Source organism: Ochotona princeps, chromosome 17 (genome assembly GCF_030435755.1).
Source record: "Ochotona princeps isolate mOchPri1 chromosome 17, mOchPri1.hap1, whole genome shotgun sequence".
Lineage (NCBI taxonomy): Eukaryota > Metazoa > Chordata > Mammalia > Lagomorpha > Ochotonidae > Ochotona > Ochotona princeps.
In genome coordinates, this window is record NC_080848.1 from 53,998,153 (window position 1) to 54,018,046 (window position 19,894).

The 19,894-nt window shown below is 54.1% G+C and overlaps 1 protein-coding gene across 1 annotated transcript; it reads left to right on the plus strand.

The window, feature by feature from the left end:
- The first annotated feature begins 11,826 nt into the window (after nt 1–11,826).
- ASGR2 (asialoglycoprotein receptor 2) lies at nt 11,827–19,536 on the plus strand. The gene is made up of 8 exons (XM_012929707.2): nt 11,827–11,917; nt 15,085–15,201; nt 15,389–15,484; nt 15,916–15,987; nt 16,655–16,741; nt 16,824–16,969; nt 18,877–18,983; nt 19,219–19,536. The coding sequence occupies exons 1-8, from the start codon at nt 11,827–11,829 to the stop codon at nt 19,373–19,375; spliced, it is 873 nt and encodes a 290-aa protein (XP_012785161.2). The 3' UTR covers nt 19,376–19,536.
- Nucleotides 19,537–19,894: the final 358 nt, after the last annotated feature.

A 19,894-nucleotide genomic window follows, 5' to 3' on the forward strand; every position in this document is an offset into this window, starting at 1 on the left:
TTATCCCCAACATTGATGGCAAGTAATTAATAGCTCAAGTACTTCTACAGAGTAACCAGGAGAAAAATTCAACCCTGTAGAGGAATGAGCAAAAGGTTTCGTAGGAAACATTCGCTGTCCATCACGTCCCGGCCTGTCTGGGGGTTGGTGATGAGCCTAGGGGAATTCCACGTTAGAGGAACTGAGGATGGCTCAGCTGCTACCTGTTTCCTCCATTGCTGGCATGTTCTTTCCTTTTTCCTTTTTTTAAGTTTTATTTTTATTTGAAGTTCAGAGTTACAGAGAGAGGGAGAGACAGAGGGATCTTCCATGCACTGGTTCACTCCCCAAAAGGCTGCAACAGCCAGAGCTGAGCTGATCCTAAGTCAGGAGCCAGGAGTTTCTTCTAGCTCTCCCACATGGGTGCAGGGTCCCAAGGCTTTGGGCTCATCCTCTGCTGCTTTCCTGGGCCACATGTAGAGAGCTAAATGGGAAGAGGAACAACCGAGACTCAAACCACCACTCTTACAGGCGGTCAGCACTGCAGTTGGAAGCTTAAGCTACCACACCATCGCACTGGCTCCAAGTGCAGCACCTTATAAGACATGTATTTGATGACGGTGAGCATGGATTCCATATGTGCTGCCTTCCTGAATTCTCAGTGCCTGGGATGAGATGACTGAGAAATCTGGTGTGGAGGTTCCGTTTCACACTAACTGGAGAGAGGCACTGCAGAATCGGGGCAAAGAACCAGGGCTCCTGCTCTGCAAAACAGAAGAGCCGCTTGAACGCTCCTTCCCTCCCCATAGAGTCACTTGTTTCATTAGCAGTAACCCTCGAGGGGCAGCCCTGAGAAACACCCAGAGTGGGGGAGACCATCCTATGCATTCTTAGTACCCCCACACCGTGCTGAGGCTGGTCCCTTGGGGGGGTGTTTCTTGCCGCCTCCCCGCCTGGTTCCCTGAAGACTTGTTTTCCCAAACACAGTATCTTCAGAAGAACACATACCTTCTGCATACGTTCACGTTACATTCAGATTCTTCAATTATAGAGCTTATGCCGCCGTTGTATCTGTTTATTTACTTATTTATTTTGGACAGGCTAATAACACACGCGAACCACCTTCTTTTCATAATATAAAACCAACTCCCCAAAAATGGATGCCAAGACTAAAGTATTTCAGTCTTAAAGTCAAAGGCGTTCAGTTCGTTTTCCATGCAGTCTGTAACATCAAAGTAAGCACTTGTCATTTTTTAAAAAAAAAGATTTATTATTTCAAATTTATTGTTATTAATAAGGTCTCCCACGCGGGTGCAGGGTCCCAAAGCTTCGGACCATCCTCGACTGCTTTCTCAGCACACAGGCAGGGAGCTGGATGGGAAGTGGAGCTGCCGGGATTAGAACCGGTGCCCATATGGGAGCCTGGCACTTGCAGAATGAGGACTTTAGCTGCTAGGCTACTGCGCTGGGCCGTCAAATAAATAAATCTTTTTTTTTTGTTTTATTTTTTTTCTTATTTATTTATTTTTTTAAAAAGATTTTTATTGTTATTGGAAAGCCGGATATACAGAGAGGAGGAGAGACAGAGAGGAAGATCTTCTGTCCGATGTTTCACTCCCCAAGTGAGCCGCAACGGGCCGGTACGTGCCAATCTGATGCCAGGAACCAGGAACCTCTTCCGGGTCTCCCACGCGGGTGCAGGGTCCCAAGGCTTTGGGCCATCCTCAACTGCTTTCCCAGGCCACAAGCAGGGAGCTAGATGGGAAGTGGAGCTGCCGGGATTAGAACCGGCGCCCATGTGGGATCCTGGAGCTTTCAAGGCGAGGACTTTAGCCGCTAGGTCACGCCGCCGGACCCAAATAAATAAATATTAAAAAAAAAGTTCACTAATAGAATGCAAAAGGTCCCACGGTTGGCACACTCCCTGTTTCTGTGTGAGGCTGGCTTAGGCTGCTTTCCATGTTTTGGGAAACATGGAAAAACATGTACAGTTAGAGAACTGTATTTTTTTTTTTTTTTTGAGTCATTTTTGTGAAGTTCTGTTTCTGCTAGTGAGCAGTTCTTTCTGGATGCATCGTGAGTTCCTAGGTTACTGGCGTCTGCCCTCTGCTACGTGTCGCTGGTTCTCTAGAGACCGCAGAGACAGAAACAGAATCCTCTGAGCCACAAATTCCAGTTTTGTGGTCAGTGTTTCCAGACGACGTCTGCATTAATCAGAAATCTTGGCTTTGCCAATGGTTTTTATTGCGTTTTCTGTTTCTATTTAATTAACTTATTTCTCAGCTTTCTTTCCTTGTTCCACTTCCTTTGTGTTGCTCTGTTCTTTCCTGTTTTTCTTTAAGATTTATTTATTTTTATTGGAAAGGCAGATCTACAGAAAGGAGATAGAGAAAGATCTTCCAACTGATGGTTCGCTCCCCAAATGGCTCCAATGGCTGGAGCTGAGCTGATCCGAAGCCAGGAGTCAGGAGCTTCTTCCGGGTCTCCCACGCAGGTACAGGGTCCCAAGGCTTTGGGCTGTCCTTGACTGCTTTCCCAGGCCACAAGCAGGGAGCTGGACGGGGAGTAGAACATCTAGGATATGAACCAGTGCCCATCTGGGATCCCAGCAGACGCAAGGCGAGGATTTAGCCAGCAGGCTACTGCTTTGACTCCCCAAGCAACACTTTCACTGCTGGGCCAAATGCTCACTCCCAGAGAGGGAGAGGGAGAGAGAGCCTGCGCACGAGAGCTGGTCAACACCTTAGTGTCACAATATCCCATTACCTCAAGGAGAGACAGAGATAGCATCTGTCCATCCACCAGTTCTCTGCTAAAGCAGCCACAACAGCTGGGGCTGGCCCAAGCCACAGCTGGGAGCCAGGTCTGCTCCCCGGTGGCAGGGACCAAGGCTCTGGAGCCATCATGGCTGCCTCTTCCAGAAGCTGGGATCAGCAGCGGAACTGGGATCTGACCCAAGCCCTCCCACATTGGATGCAGGTGCCCCATACAGAACCTTCACAGCTATGCCAAACACCTGCCTCTGAGTCTTTTAAAATGCTTATGTAATGAACCCTTCAGTCCCCAAAATGCCCTGTTGTGGATCTGTGACCACAGACCAACCCAGCATGCTGAGAGCTTGCATGTCGTTTTGGGAACAGCAGCCAGGCCTGGCGTGGGAATACAGGGAGCAGAGACCATAGTGAGCGAGAAGAGAAGTACGCACGAGACAGTAGGTGTAGGAAAAGGGTCGACCAGTTCTCCCATCCTGGGTTTTGTGTGTGTATGTGTGTGTGTGTGTGTCATTTTTTCCTGCCCTAATGTGTGATAGCAGCCATACCATGTTCAAGGCCAGTCCAGGGCAGCTGGCCTGCGGTGCTGGTTGGAGGAATCCTTTTCCAGAGAGCATTATTCAGAGGAAGGAGAGACAGAGACATAAAGAGAGCTCTTACATGCACTGGCTCACTCCCCAAATGGCTGCAAGGTCCGGAGCTGAGCGACCATCCTCCATTGCTTTCCTAGGTCATAGGCAGGGAGCTGGATGGGAAGTGGAACAGCTGGGACGGGAATTGGTACCCATGAACTGGTGCCTGTAGGAGATGCCACATGCTTGTAGGTAGAGGATAAGCCACTTGAGCCTTGGAGCTGACCTCATAAAATCAGTTTTCAAACTCCGTCTTTTTTTTTTTTTTTTAAAGATTTATTCATTTTTATTACAGCCAGATATACACAGGGGAGGAGAGACAGAGAGGAAGATCTTCCGTCCGATGATTCACTCCCCAAGTGAGCCGCAACGGGCCGATGCGCGCCGATCCGAAGCTGGGAACCTGGAACCTCTTCCGGGTCTCCCACGCGGGTGCAGTGTCCCAAAGCATTGGGCCGTCCTCAACTGCTTTCCCAGGCCACAAGCAGGGAGCTGGATGGGAAGTGGAGCTGCCGGGATTAGAACCGGCGCCCATATGGGATCCCGGGGCTTTCAAGGCGAGGACTTTAGCCGCTAGGCCACGCCGCCGGGCCCAAACTCCGTCTTTTGATTTGACAGCTGGCAGTCGTGTCTGGATATCACACAAAAGCGTAATAAAGGCATCCCACAGTCCTCCATGAGGAGGGCAGGGGGTGGAGGAGGGGCAGAGGCTCTGTTTTCCCAGGGAGACCCTAAGGCCTTAGCTAACCTCACCCTTCTGGCTCCCAGATGAATTGTATTTTTATTACAAACAATGAAGACTCTAAAAAAAAAAAATCGCAACGGGGGGTCAGTACTTCCCCTGGTGAAGTGAAAACCCAGGTTTGTTTTAGGAACAAGTTATTCTCATGAGGTTAGCACTTTCTGGGACTGAGTAGTGCTTGCTGAAGAATCAGTGAACACATTACAAACATTTAAAACAGTTTCATTCCAGAGGTGCAGCTGGCACAGATGTCATAAAGAACTCAAGCCGGGGAGGCCCGGGAAGCGGACTGGGAACATCTCAATGCCTTCTGTTTGGCTTCTCGCTCACAACGTGAAACTGTTCTAAAATGGGGCAGGTGTTGTGGTGCAATGAGCAAAGCCTCTGCCTGTAACACCAGCTTGCCACATCAGTATGCTGGTTCGAGTCCTGGCTACTCCACTTCTGATCCAGCTTCCTGCTGATGTGTCTGGAAAAGCAGTGGAAGATGGCCCGAGTGCTTGGCTCCTGCCACCATGTGGGAGCCCCAGATGGGGTTCCAGGCTCCTCACTGGGTCTTTAGCCTGGACCAGCACAGCCACTGTGACCATCCAAGGAATGAACCAGCAGGTGGGAGCAGGCAGGGAGCTGGATGGAAGTGGAGCAGCTGGGACATGAACTGACATCCATGTGGGAGCCTGAGAGTGTAAGGTAAGGATTTAGCCACACGGCTGTCACACTGGGCCCACGCCTCTCTTTTCTTTAAGGCTCTGGATACCTTTTCTGGTTATAAAGACAATCGGGGCAAGGCAGCACGCAAGACCAATGCTGTGGCTGAACTGACTAATTATCTGCCTTGTAGCACCAGCATCCCATGAGTGCTGGTTCATATCTCAGCTGCCCTGCGTCCCATCCAGCTCCCTGCTTGTGGCCTGAGAAGGCAGAGAAGGACGGCCCGAAGCCTTGGGACCCTGCACTCCTGGGGGGGGGTGGGGACCTGGAAGAAGCTATTGGTGTCTGGCTCCAGATCAGCTCAGCTCTGCACACCGCAGCCATTTGGGGAGCTAAATAGCAGATGAAAGATCTTTCTCTTTGTCTCTCCTCTCCGTAAATCTGCTCTTCTTCTTCTTTTTTTTTTTAAGATTTAGCAAAAATTTTTAGTGAAAAGTCAGATATACAGAGAGGAGGAGAGACAGAGAAGAAGACCTTTTCCATCCGATGATTCACTCCCCAAGTGACCGCAATGACTGGAGCTGCGCCGATCTGAAGCCAGGAACCAAGAACTTCCTCCAGGTCTCCCACGTGGGTGGGAGCAGGAAGCGGGCCTGCCGGGTTTAGAACCAGTGCCCATATGGGATGCCGGGACGCAAGGTGTGGACTTTAGCCACTAGGCTACTATACTCGGTCCAGATTTATTTTATTTTTACTGGAAAAGCACATTTACAGAGAGAAAGACAGAGAGCAATATCTTCTGTTCACTGGTTCACTCCCTGTCATCCCTCGTTAGAGTCCAGTTTCCATGAGTCAGGGATGGGTGTGTACTGGGCAGAGCCAGGGTAGCACTTGCCAGAGAATTGGGACTGAGGGCAGGCTGGATCAGACCAGGCTGCAGCATTTGATGGCAAAGGTCAAGACAGGAGATGGGCTGTGTGGAGCTGGGTCAGAGCAGCCACTGGCATGTGCAAAATTCGGGGCTGGGAACAGGCTTGGTTGGGGAGCTTAGGAGATACCCCGGCTGGATTGTGGTTTCACTGGTGAACATGAGAGCCAGATTGGGGGTGGTCTGGACATGGCTACAGTGTCCCTCGGCATGGGCATGGATGGGCTCTGGGGTGTTCCAGACTGGGCTAGACTCCAGCATCCACTGGTGCTTGTGAGAGCCAGAGTGGGTATGTGACAGGTTGGTCTAGGTTTCCGCTCCCACTGGGCTACATGAGAGCTACATCAGGGTATGGATTAGGTGTGGCTGGGCTGTAAGACCCAACAGTAAGGACCAGGTTGGGTATGGGCCAGTTGGGCAAGGCCACTGTTCCTCCCTGGACAGGAGGTAGACTAAGTCAGCCTGGACCAATAATCCACTGGTGTGTGTAAGATCTGTCACTGAGAGGAGACCCAGCAGCACAGCTTGGGGAACTCCTTTGTCAAGGTGCAGTCCCTGCAGGGGAACACAAGGACAAAAGCAAGGAGCAGCCCGGACCAGACCAGGTTACAGTACCTGCCGGCATATGTGACTCAGGAATAGGGGCAGGCCAGATTGGACCAGTTTGTAACACGCACTGGCAGATCTGAGAACCAGGATGGGCAGGACAGGCTGGGTCTGGCCACATCACCAGTCAATTCACATTAAGGCTGCGACCGGGGGCCTGACTATGCCAGGTTGGGTGGCAGCTCCAACTAGCATGAGCTGGATTGGGGGCAGACTGGGCCAGGCCAGGCTATAGCACCCAAGATGAGGTGCCAAGGTGAGATGAGCCATGCCAGACTGGGTCGTAGCACCTACCAGCACACGTGAGACCAGGGTAGGGGTGTGAGCCTTGTAGGAGAGTAGCAGGGACTCCACTGCTGGTCACTGCTCATGCTTGTGAGGAAGAGATCTGGAACTGGGGGCAGACCAGACTGGGCAGGGCAACAACACCTGTTGGCCTACATGTGAACTGGCTGGGGTGGCTGATTGTATCCACTGGTACAGGCATGAGCCAGAGTAAGGGCAGGCAGGTTGGGTTTTGCCACAGCATCAGTTGGCAAGTACTGGGAGTGGGGACAGTGCGAGATCTGAGGTAGGGTCCATGGGGAGGTTTTGGGCTCCTCTCTGATGGGTTACAGCTCCCACTGGTGAGCATGATAACCAGGACTGGGGGCAGGCCTGTCTGGATAGGCGGTGGCACCCATTGGCATGAGTGTGTGTTGTATAGTAGAGTCTGATGGGTTGAGTTAGACTTCAGTGCCCAATGATGTATGTGAGATCTCAGTGGGCTGTGGGGCAGTCTGCACATGCTGGCAGGCACAGGAACCAGAGATGGGGGGCCAGTCCAGTGGGGGTTATTAAGGGGCTCTCTGACTGGGCTCCAGCTTCCCCTGTGGTACATGAGGGCCAAGCGTGTGGTGAGCAGGGCTGGGCTGGGCTGAGCTAGGGCTCATTACCCATTGGTTTGCTGAGGATGGAGGGCAGAACAAATTGATCAACTATGCCAGTGAAGCTTGACAGCAAATTTTTTGGGGTAATGGAGCCTTGGAGGTGGACTATGACAGTCAATCAACCTCGGAAGGATTTGCCCAACCTTGGAGCAGTGCTATCAACGGTATCTTAGAACCCCCAGAAAATGCTCCACAGTGGGGACGCTGGGATGACGTCGGGTGGTGGTTTCTCCTCTTGTACCCTCCTCTCCCCCATATACAGCAAGAAAAAGAAAACATGTAAACAATGGTCTCACTCTCCCCTGATCCTCGACCCTTCCCACTCTGATCAACTATGAACATTATCATTAATAAAATAAAGTTAAACAAAATAAAAAATTTTTAAAAAGTTAATGGGAGGGTGGTGTTGGTTCGGTGGCATGTAGGCTAATCCTCTACCTGTGGTTCTGGCATCCCACGTGGACACTGGTTTGAGCCCCGGCTGCGCCACTTCCTATCCAGCTTCTTAAACCTAAGTCTGGAGAGGATGGGGCTTCCCTGAATGGGGCATAGGCCCCTCTGGCTGCTGTCTGGAGGTTGTGATTGGCTCAGCCTGACCCCCTCACCACACCTGCTGAACTGCTGGAACCAGCACCTGACCAGAGGGCAGGAAAAATATCCTTGACCAGAAAACCAACATGTCCTCCTCTAACCCAGCCCCAGGAATCAAGACCAGTTTGAGCCTGTCCTGGGCCCTAAGCTGCTGAGACAAGTTTGCACCTGTGAAATACAGACACCGGCACTTCGGGTTAGGAGGGGGAGCGTGTCCTCCTGGGTGGGAGGAAAGCTGCAGTGGTGGCCTGAGGCACTAAAACTTCTAAAACTCCAGAGGTGCGGTGCCCGGAACTCTGACCAAACAGGGAGCAGCTGTTGCTGTGTGAGGCGCTAAGAGGCGATTGCCCCTTTACTTACTTCTCCATTGCTCAGAGAGGCCGGTGCTGAAGTCAGGCCCAGCACCTGCAGCTGTGACCACACGGGGGCGCTGCCGCTCTAGTCCTTAGTGGGACAGTCGTTAAACATTGACAGAAGTTTCTACTTTTTACATTGGAAATTGAAAATGTATGCATAGCCTAAAATTTATTATTTTTTAAAAAAGTTCCCCCCCCCTTTTTAATTGCAAAGTCAGATATACAGAGAGGAGGAGAGACAGAGAGGAAGATCTTCCATCTGATGATTCACTCTCTAAGCAGCCATAAAGGCTAGAGCTGAATCAATCTGATGCCAGGAACCAGGAGCCTCTTCCAGGTCTCCCACGCGGGTACAGGGTCCCAAGGCGTTGGGCCGTCCTCGACTGCTTTCCCAGGCTACAAGCAGGGAGCTGGATGGGAAGTGGAGCTGCCGGGATTAGAACCGGCGCCCACATGGGATCCTGGGAATGCAAGACGAGGACTTTAACCACTACGCTATCGCACCGGGCCCAGCAAACATTTTTAAATTAAAAAAATATAGTTGGAAAGACAGATTTACAGAGAGAAGGCAAGAAATATCTTCCATCTGTTGGTTCACTGCCCAAATGGGCCAAAATAGCTGGAACTGGGCTGATCTGAAGCCAGGAGCTTCTTCTAAGTTTCCCACACGGGTGCAGGGTCACAACGAATTGGATTATCCTCCACTGCTTTCCCAGGCCACAAGCAGGGAACCGGATGGCAAATGGAACAGCTGAGACTAGAAGCAGGTGGAGGACTAGCCTGTTGAGCCACTGTGCTGGATCTACTTTTTTTTTTTTTTTTTGAAGATTTGTTTTATTAGAAAGCAAGAAGTGCAGAGAAAGAAGGAGAGCGATAGAGAAATTTTCATCCGCTGGTTCGTTCCCCAGATGGTCACAACAGCTGAAACTTGGGCAGCCCAAAGCCAGGAGCCAGAAGCCTCCTCTGTGTCTCCCATGTGGGTGCAGGTACTTGGCTACCCTCAGTTGCTTTCCCAGGCTTCTTAGTAGGGATCTGAATTGGAAGCAGAGCAGTTGGGACTTGGACCTGTGCCCGTACGCGATGCCAGCTCTGCAGGCGGAGGCTTTGCTCCCTTTACCACAACACCAGCCCCTAAAGAAGAATGTGCCATGAACCCTGTTCTGGGCTCCCACATGCATGGCAGAGGTTTCAGTAGGTGGGCTGTCCTTGGCTGCCTTTCCGGTTTGCAGGTAGCTGGATCGGAAGCAGAGGAGCCGGGACTTGAACTGGCGCTGTCATGTGGGATGAGGGTGTGCTGCTTGGCCCTCCTCACACTGGATCCACGCAGTGGTGGGTGAACTCCCTAGTGCGTGAACATGTCTCTGTTCCCCACTCTACTGTGGGGTGGGCGTTTGGGGGCTGTGATGATGAGAGCAGCTGTGAATGTCCTTGTGCGTGCCCTTGGCGGGGAGAGAACGCCAGAGAAGCCCTTCACACGTGCAGCCAGACAGGCTTACGGAACGGCTTCCCTGCTTCTCCACGCCCTCTGTCACGTGGGGACAGGCTGGTTGCTTTGTCTCTGGGCCAACCGTTTTCCTACCATACAAATGTTTCAAATGTGAATTGTATTGTTTATTGTATTTATTTGAATGGTGTGCGCACACACATTGTTTATCTGTTTGTTCACTCCCCAGATGCCCCTGACAGCTGAGGGGGGCTGGAGCCCGAGCCAGGTCTCTCCCAGGGCCCTGAGCACCTGCCGTCTCCCAGGAGGCATCCGCAGAAGGTTGGATCAGAAGCAGAGTAGGTGGGATGTCACGCCTCTACTCCCACCCTCTCATCGGTTTACTCAGTTCCAGGCTTTCCTAGGTAGAAAGACACTTGCTTTAAAAAAAAAAAAATCTTGTTTTCACTGAAAAGGCAGATGTGCAGAGAGAAGGAGAGAGATCTTCCATCTGCTGACTTAGTCCACAAGTGACCACCATGACCAGAACTGAGCACAGCTGAAGCCAGGTGCTTCTACAGCTCCCACGCGGGTACAGGGTCCCAAGGCTTTGGGCCGTCCTCAGCTGCTTTCCCAGGCCACAAGCAGGGAGCCGGATGGGAAGTGGAGCTGCCGGAAATGAACTGGTACCCGTATGGGATGCCGGCACTGCAAAGCAGAGGATTAGCCAGTTGAGCCATCACACTGGCCCCACGAAGGACAGCTCTTAAAAGCGTGACCATCCTGGGGTCTGCGGGGGATGGCATCTGTTGCCCGAGGCTGTCTGCTTTAACTTGACTGTCCGTGTTCCCTCTGGAGGCTTGACCCAGCCCCTGAGACTCCTTCATGATTCAGGCAACTCATCACTGAAGGAAAGAACGCGAGTCCTGAATCTCAAGCCTCCTATTGACATCTGCTGTGAGCTTCCGGAAGAGAGATCAGCTGTTTGTAAGAACGTTCTAGGAATAACAACAACACGCTCAGAGCCTGGCCTTGCAGCGCCACAGGCTAAGCCGCTCTGGCCGGAGTCCTGGCTGCTCCACTTCTGATCCAGCTCCCTGCTAAGGAGCCCAGAAAAGCTCGGGATGAGGGGCCCATGTCTGGGCTCCTGCTCCCACATGGGAACCCTGATGACCTGGGACTCCTCTGTCTTTTGCACTCTGGCCCAGGTTTGCTGAGGGCCAGAAAGTCACAAACGCCGACTGCTCACCCCTCCCTCCCTGGTGCAGGGCCAACGGTGCTTCCCTCTGCTGGACACTGAGGCACTTGATCCCCTGGACAAAGCCTGGACTGAGCCTCTAGGGAGCTGGGGCCCTGTGGCTCCAATGCCAAGGTCACAGGTCTGGATTGGACAACAGCAGAGGCCCTCTCTGTCAGTTGGCGGAAAGGGCTGTTTGGAGACACAGGCCTTCTGGGAAATCCAGAAGCAGGAAGCGGCAGGGGGTTGGGTGACAGAACAAGGTGAACCAGCAAACTGCACCCCAACTCCCCGCCTTTCCAGGTTCGGCTCCCCATCCACGGTAGTGCTATGGGGAAGTCAGGTGACTGGTGTAGTGGGCGGGGAGGGGGCACAAAAGGAGGCCAGCCCAGGAGCCCACCTTCTCTGGGCTTCTATGTCACTATCTCTCTCTGAGTTCTGCCTATTTCTGCTTCTGTTTACAGTCCAAAGTCCCAGGGGCAGGAGGAGCCAGGTCACAGTCATTGGGCCCAGCACTGCCTCCCTTTCCTTGGCCTCAGCAAGACCCCTCCACCGCCCCAATCTCCCGGTCCTCACTTGTGCTTCATCCTGGGGTCTGGACCGTGTCTGGGAGCCCAGATACTGGCTCTGCCTTCCTCCTGTAGGTCACCAAGGTAGGGAAGGCAGTGGATCTGGGGCTACTCGGGATTAAGGAGACCCTAGTTCTGGGTCCATGGGGAACGAGTGGGAAGACAAGCGGGGGGATGGTTTGACCCAGGAGTGTGGAGAGCAGGTTCCTGGCCAAGTCAAGGCCCTCCCTGGCCATCTCTGGAAAAGGGGCAGAGCAGGAGGTTGTGGCACGGCCTGCCTTGGCTGCAAACCCCACCAAGACCCTTAAGCCCCTTGTCGCCTCCTCAGGGGGTTTGCATCTTTGTGCAAGCAAGCCCTTGGCAGCCTCACCCAGCCTGTCCAGCCCCGCTCTGACTCTGGCCCCGCTCCGTCATGGCCAAGGACTTCCAAGACATTCAGCAGCTGGACTCTGAGGAGAGCGACCATCCGCTCGGGGACGACGGTGACCAGGGGGCAGCTGCCGGTGGGAGGACTTCCGGGAGAGAGGATGCGTTTTGGAAAGGCGAGTGTGCGGCTCCTGGAATGGCCACTGCCTCTGTCTCAACTGCACCCCCAAACTCCACCGTGGCTTGGAGGTGTCTGTGCGTCACCCTCCTGCACCTCGGACAAGGACTGAGTCCTCTGCTTGGGGCGGCTGTGGGGTTTTGGGGTGCTGAGGTGGCGCACCTCTGCTTGCCCCAGCCTCATCTTCCTCTGCACATCCACGTGCCTGGGGATGGGGAAGGACAAGTGTCCGAGGCGCGGGGATACCTCCTCTTAGCCTGAGTCACATGTGTGCCGTGTGCATGTGTGTAATGCAGAGTCATCCAGGCCTGTGTGTGTGTGTGTGTGCGTGCGTGAGCGCATGTACAGGTGGAGGGTGCAGAGACTGGGCTGGGTGGGGTGAGAGACTAGGAGGTCCTAGGAAGCTCCCTGGCTGTATCTTTGTTTAGTGAATCTTCGCTCAAGGCCCTAGGGGATCTGCCTGAAGGTCTAAGGCCACTGAGAGTGAAGTGGTTCCACGGGGGAGGAAGGCAGGGACCAGGGAGGAAGAGGATGTGTTCTGGGTCAGGGTGTTGGTGACAGAGCTGGCGTCTGCAGGAACAGAGCGTGCTGGGATGTGGAGCTCAGGGAGTGGGGGTGGCGAGCCTGGGCTGGGAGTGAGAGCCAGGACAGGACAGCATGAGGAGGGTAGGAGGGGACAGGAGGCTCCATGTCCCTCCTCATCAACGGCTTCTCCTCGCTGTGGCCTGGGAGCCACAGGGACAGGGATGCCAGCTCTCTATAGCCTGTGATACCTGGTGTTACAAGGGTGGCAGATGTCACTGGATCATCAGAGGGTGGCAGGACTCGGAATGTGAGCAGAGGGCTTGGAGGGCTCTCGGCTGTCTGACACAGATGGCAGAGGGAGCCATGACAAGCAGAGGGTGTCGCATCACGCTTGGCGAGGAGGGTGCAGGTCTGAATTGCCGCTGCCAGGGCAGGCACCTGTCTTGAGGGCCTCTGCTGCTGCCAGCAGGGTCATGCCAGGGTCATCCCATCACCTGCTGGCCTATGGCATCCAGCTCCCGGCACTGGGTAGAGGTTTCTGGCTGTTCTTTCCTCAAATATCTTCTTCTGCTTCCTCCCCTCTCCTTTCCCTTCAGTAACCCCAGTCACATATGGACCAGGGGTCCCACAGCTCAGTCATGCTCTCAGTGTATAGTTTTTACTTTTAGTGGAAAGGCAGATCTGCAGAGAAAGATCTTCCATCTGCTGGTTCCCTCCCCAAATGGCTGCCACAGTCAGAGCTGAGTAAATTCAAAGCCAGGAGCCAGGAGCTTCCTCCGGGTCTCCCACATGGGTGCAGGGTCTAAAGGCTTTGTGGCCGTCCTCGACTGCCTTCTCTGGCCACAAGCAGAGATCTAAAAGAGAAACGGAGCAGCCGAGACATGAACTAGTGCCCGTATGGGATCCTGGGTGTGCGTGTAAGGTGAAAATTCAGCTACTGTGTCATCCTGCAGGACCCTGGTCCTAGTTTTCCATTTGGATTGTTTTCTCTCTCCTGGTTTCATTTAAACAATTACTGATATGTCGTTATTTATATTTTTGGGCCCAGTGCGGTAGCCTAGTGGTCAAAGTCCTTGCCTTGCTCCCTTATGAGCTCCGGTTCTAATCCTGGCAGCTCAGCTTTCCATCCAGCTCCCTGCCTGTGGCCTGGGAAAGCAGTTGAGGACGGCCCAAAGCCTTGGGACCCTGCACCCACGTGGGAGACCCGGAGGAGCTCCTGGCTCCTGGCTTCGGATCAGCGCAGCTCTGGCTGTTGTCGTCACTTGGGGATTGAATTACCAGATGGAAGATCCTCTTTGTATATTGACTTTCCAATAAAAATAAATAAATCTTTATATATATTATATAATATATAACATATTATATATATAATATGTATATTAATGGGAAAGAGAACACGAGGTCTCATTCCTTTGTTCAAGTCCCTGGTGTCCACAACAGCCAGAGCTGGGCCAGGCTGAAGCCAGGAGCCAGGGACTCAGTCCACGTCTCCGCTGTGGGTGGCAGGGACCCAGTTAGTTGCAGCGTTGCTTACTGCTGTCCGAGTTCACATTATCAGGAAGCTAGTGGGAGTGGCCGGTGGAGGCATCAAAGGTGTGGCCTGTCTGGGTTAAGACGGGGTCTCCAGGGTGGCCGCCGTGGGGGAAGCTGACAGTCACCAGTGTGACAGGTTCTGGGTGGTTTCTCACAGGGAGTAGTGTCCGGCTTGGGGTGGTGATGACCAGGAGGTGTCCTGGTGAGGAAGGTTCCAGGTCCCTGACTGAGCCTTCCAGAACACTGAGAATGAAAGTCCACAGTTGGGCCTGGCGTGATAGCATAGTGGTTAAAGTCCTCGCCTTGCACGCCTGGGATCCTATACGGTCTCTGGTTCTAATCCCAGCGGCCCTGCTACCCATCCAGTTCCCTGCTTGTGGCCTGGGAAGCAGTTGAGGATGGCCCAAAGCCTTGGGACCCTGCACCCGCGTGGGAGACCTGGAAGAGCTCTGGCTCCTGGCTTCAGATTGGCTCAGATCCAGCCATTGTGGTCATTTGGGGAGTGAACCATTGGACGGAAGATCTTCCTCTCTGTCTCTCCTCCTCTCTGTTTATCCGTCTTTCCAAAAAAAAAAAAAGTCTGTAGTCTAGGTCTTCAGCAGAGGAGAGACCACGTTGGTCGCAGGTGGACAGGGCAGCGATGGCCACTCCCCCTGGGGCCTGCGGAGATGGCTAGAGGAGGGAGGCCAGCTCAGCCCTATGAAGGGGTATGTGTGTTTATGTGTGCATCCATGTGGGGTTGCACATGGATGCCCATCCATGTATGAGCTCATGTGTACTACGTGAGGGAGTAATGAGCCAGCTGTTCCAGGGTGTGCGTCTGGACAGGGCACAGGAGAACTTGCTGCATGCCCATATGGGTAGGAGAGAGAGAGAATGTGTGTGTGTGTGTGTGTGTGTGTGTGTGTGTGTGTGTATACGCATGAGCACTTCTGTGAACAGAGGTCAAGGCCCCCTGCCACAGGCTTTCCCCCACAGCCTGGCTGCCACTCCCGGACTGTGCCTTCCTGGTCAGCCTTTCGGCCCCTCGGGCCTGCTGTCGTCGGCTCATGGTCCCTCCTCCCCCAGGACTGCCTCCTGCCCAGTCCTTTCTGCAGCGCCTCTGGTCCCGGTCCTGCCTTGGTCTGCTGGTCCTGGGCTTCAACCTGCTGCTGCTGGTGGTCATCTGTGTGACTGGATCGCAAAGTGAGGGTCACAGGACGGGGCAGTGGGAGGAGGTGGGGTGGGGGTGGGGAGCATGAGATGAAAGCACGTGGGGCATGGTCCACGGGGAAGCCGTGGGGCTGGTGGTGACAGCCGTGGAGACCATGACGGGGCTGCTCAGGAAGACACAGCTGCTCCCCTGGTCCTGTTTCCACCATCTCCTGAACAGGTGCACGGCTGCGGGCGGAACTGCGGACACTGAGCGCAAACTTCAGCAATTTCTCCTCAAGCACCCTGGAGGTGGTCGAGGCCCTGGGCGCCCACAGTGAGTGTGCTGGGCTCTGGGCCAACCTGGGCGGGGGCCTCTGGGGCAGCTGGACCTGAATTGGGTCCTGAGCAGGAGTGGCAGGTGGCATGCGCAGGGAGGGGTCCGTGCCACAGAGACCAGAGCCGTGAAGCAGGAGGTGAAAGGCGGGCCGTGTATCTGAGGACAGTTGGGCTGTGATGGTTGGTTGGTCAGCAGAGGGCAGGAAGAGGACTCAGGGAGGCATTGGGGGCGGGAACGGGGCCTGTGAAGCAAGCAGGGCAGGGGCCGGCCTGGGGGCTTTGCAGCAGAGCTGGAGCCCCCATCTCCCGCCCCAGGGAGAGTCAGAGCAGGCAGGCGGTGGCAGGTGCAGGAGGAGCGGAGAGTGGTCAGGACGGGCCGGAGGGCGTGCAGGAGGCCGGACGCAGGGGCATGCCAGCTCTCTTTCTCAGAAGGCAGCATCAGTGACAACCTGACGGCGCTGGGGGCCAGGATGCAAAAACAACAGCGGGAGCTGAAAGCAGGTCCGACAGCCTGAGTGTGTGTGTGTACATATGTGGCCCATGTGGTGTGGATGGCACATGTAGTGTGTGTCACTTCTAGAACGAATCGCTTGTGGTCATATTATGCGTGTTGTATGTATGTGGCATATGACTGTGGTAGCGGAGTGTTGTGTGTAGCATTTATGTGGAGTGTGTTGTCTGTGAGGGTGTGTGCTGTGTGTGTGCTGTGTGTGTGTAGTACATTTGTGGGGTGTACTGTATGTGTATGGGGTGTATAGTGTGTATGTGGGTGTGTTGTCTGTGACAGTTGTGTATTGTGTGTGTAGTATGTGTGTGGACTGAGAGTATGCTGTGTGTGTAGTGTATGTGGGTGTGTGCATAGTGTATGTGGGTGTGCTGTGTATGCTGTGTGTGTATGTATGTGTAGTGTGTGTTGTGTGTATCTGCAATGTCTATTTGGGTGTGTTGTCTATAGTGTGTGTGTATATGTGGTGTGTGTATGGGGTACATTGTGTGTAGTGTATGCTATGTTGTGAGTATCTGTGTATGTCGGGGTATTGTGTGTAGAAATGTTGTTGGGTGGTGTCTGATTCCCTGACAACGACTGGCATCCTGTATCTGGTGCAGGTCGGGGAACCCCTCCTATCTGTCTCACCCTGTCCCCCGTCTGTCCGTCTGCTGTCCCTAGATCACGCCACCCTGCTCCTTCATCTGAAGCACTTCCCGGTGGACCTGCGCAGGCTGTCTTGTCAGATGGCCTTCCTACACAGCAACGGTAGGGACCAGGGTAGGGTGGCCGAGTCCCCGGGCCTGTGGCCTGGCAGCCTGTCAGCTCCCTGCATCCTGCCGCCCCACAGGCACCGAGTGCTGCCCCGTGAATTGGGTGGACCACGAGGGCGGCTGCTACTGGTTCTCCAGCGTCGGGAAGACCTGGGCTGAGGCAGATGAGTACTGCCGGCTGGAGAACGCCCACCTGCTGGTCATCAACTCCTGGGACGAGCAGGTGCGCCCCTCACCCCTACTCCGGGGAGGCAGACCCTGGGAAGCTGGGAAAGGCTCACGCCATTTCTTTGTAACCAAAGGAAAAGTCCAGAAGTAGAGCATTATAGAATTGTGACAGGTTCACAGTGGAGCAGCCCTGGATGCTAAGGGGTAGGAGATTGGAGCCAGGAGCTGGGGGCCAGGTGCCCAAATGACAGAATTCCAAGCAGGGTGGCCGAGGGGTCCAGGATGTGGTCAAGCACAAGCCAAAGCCCGGTCCTCTGTTTCCGTGCAGAGGGAAGAGGAGGCAGTGGCTCCCTTGCAATGGGAGCGGGGAGTCCCTCTTTTGTGCCTCCCCTTCTAACGGCTACCACCAGACAAACCCCTCAACATGAACTTACGGGAAAGACCGTCCAGCACAGCAGGTGGGAGGAGCAGGGCCACCGTGGCAACATAGAACTCTAATGTGTGCCAGACACTCACACAGTCACGTACTCAGCCCAACCCTACAGACTCCCATCCACTCTCCCTACGTTGAGGGCAGGAGAGAGGTGAAGGCTCTCAAGTTAAGGAGCAAGTCTCTATTAACTTGCTGCATGGCCAGCGACCGCTGGGGGAGCCAGGATTCAATTCTACTCGACCCCTTTCCATCACGACTATAGCCTCTGCCTTGGTACCCTGGGTTGTCGCAGCTTTGATCTGCATGATCTTGGATGTCTTACAGAGCCAAGGTCATCACACACCAGGTGGTACCCAGGCTGGAACAGAACGTGGGCTTGTTGGGTCTGCATTACCATATAAATAACAGATGTGCATTAACCTCACAAACCAGGCTCTGGGAGTGAGTTACAGGGATTGCAAACATATTTATGCTTGGCTGATGACGGTGATATTGCCAATATTTAACCAATGTAACTTACGACAATGTCAGTTTCGTGCTGTAGCACCTAAGGTTCCTGTGCCCTGTGGTTTGGCCCACGTGAGGGGTGTGACTGTTGCTCCCCTCTTTCCGAACCGATCTCGGTGCCCCCCTGATGTTTCTAGCCTTGAAGTCCTCTGTCGGATGCCGACACCCGCATGGTCCTTGATGTCTTTCCACTTGGCCTTGCTTGGGAGCCTCTCTGTCCAGCCTCTCATTTCCAACCTCTTTGATTTCAGATTCTCTCTGCTCAAGGTGTTTGCATCTTAGCCTTGGCAGAGTGATCTCTTGAATTATTAAAACAACCTCCTCTGAGTCTCACCTCGCAAGTTCTGATGTGATTCAGGTTGAGATCAGCCCGGGTGTTCCCTCAAGAAAGCTGATGCGAAGTTCAGCTTACAAGATGTCTCCCATGGATGCTAGGTTTTATGAGATTTGTATATTTACATTTATTTGAAAAGGCAGGGGAGAGACACACATAGATCTTTCATTTGTGAGTTAAATCCCCAAATGTCTACAATGACTAGGGTTGGGCCAGACTGAAGCCAGCAGCCAGGAGCCAGGAGCTTCATCCAGTTCTCCCATGTGGGTGCAGGGGCCCAAGCACTTGGGTCATTCTCCGTTGCTTTCCCAGGACTTTACCAGGGAGTTGGATGGGAACAGGAACAGCTTGGTACCCATATGGGATGTTGGTGTTGTGGATGGCATCTCTGCCTGCTGTGTCACAGGGCCAGCACTGGGTCATCGACCTAATAGTGGGTCGGCTCTGTGGACGCCACCTGTAGATACGGAGGGTGAATCATGATGGTGCCAACCTGCAGGACTTCTGAAGAGTCCTGTCCTTCCTGGGAAGCCCCTGGCGCAAAGTCCAGCCCAAAAGGTGTCTTCACAGCGACTGCGGTTGCAAGGAAGCTGTGGGTTGCCAGCTGGCGCAGAGGGTCTCACAAGGCCTCCATGGCACAGGGCGGCGCTGCACAGTTTGCAACTTCCTTTCTGCCTTTTTCTTTCAGAAATTCATTGTACAACACGTGCGCCCCTTTCATATCTGGATAGGTCTCACCGACAGCGAAGGCTCCTGGAAATGGGTAGACGGCACCGACTACAGGTCCAGCTACAAGTGTGTGAACTTCTCCACCTGCCGCCAGCTTCGCCCTGGGGCTGGCCCTGGGCTTGACATTCCCCTCCCTCCCCCAAGCGCCCGTCCCTGGGGCTGGCCCTGGGCTTGACATTCCCCTCCCTTCCCCATGCGCCCTGTCCCTGGGGCTGCAGCATTCCAGTCCTGAGCCCCTCCTCAAGCTGCACCTCACCCACAGAGAGGGGCTCAGGGTTTGAGCTTTGCCTGCCTTCTTTAGGAACTGGGCTCCCACTCAGCCGGACAACTGGCAAGGCCACGAGCTGGGCGTGGGCGAAGACTGCGTGGAGATCCGCTGGGACGGCCAATGGAACGATGATTTCTGCCAGCAAGTGCACCGCTGGGCGTGTGAGATGCGCCGCAATATTACAGCCTAGGAGCCGCCCCAGGCGCCCCACCCTGGCGCCCCACAGCCTAGGAGAGAGGACAACAACTTAAAGAAAAGTGTGGTGTCCATCCCAGACAACCCTGGGAGAGGCTGAGCTCTCCCTCTTTTGACAATTTGTATCTAAGTTTCCACTCCTTTGATGGAATAGGAAGAAGAACTCCTCACTCTGCGTGGCCTGGTTGTTTGCAGCCGGGAATGTAGGGTGCCGAGAGGGAGATGGGCCATGGGACGGAGGGAAGCTGAGAGCAGCAACACTCAGTGGCTGGCACTTGGGAGCTAGGCAGGGTGGGGCGGGGGCGGGGGGGGGGTTGGACCAGGCCGGGTGTTTCTTGAAGAAAGTTGTGCTCTGTGCATTTAGGGGTTCTTCCCAGAGCAGGGTCCAGGGAACACCTGACTCTGCGCTCAGCTCCCAGGGAAAACATTTATGTAGATGAGGGGGATTGGAGCGAGGCCTGCCCACTGCTTTCAGCGTGGCCTCCTCTTTTCCATTCTTGAAATGCTCTCTATT

Bases quoted from the DNA above. Each gene is read 5' to 3' on its own strand.
- ASGR2 (XM_012929707.2), top strand. From the start codon at position 11,827: ATGGCCAAGGACTTCCAAGACATTCAGCAGCTGGACTCTGAGGAGAGC. The intron at 16,742-16,823 runs GTAGGGACCAGG...GCCGCCCCACAG, and splicing joins GGCCTTCCTACACAGCAACG to GCACCGAGTGCTGCCCCGTG. The intron at 16,970-18,876 runs GTGCGCCCCTCA...TTTTTCTTTCAG, and splicing joins TCAACTCCTGGGACGAGCAG to AAATTCATTGTACAACACGT.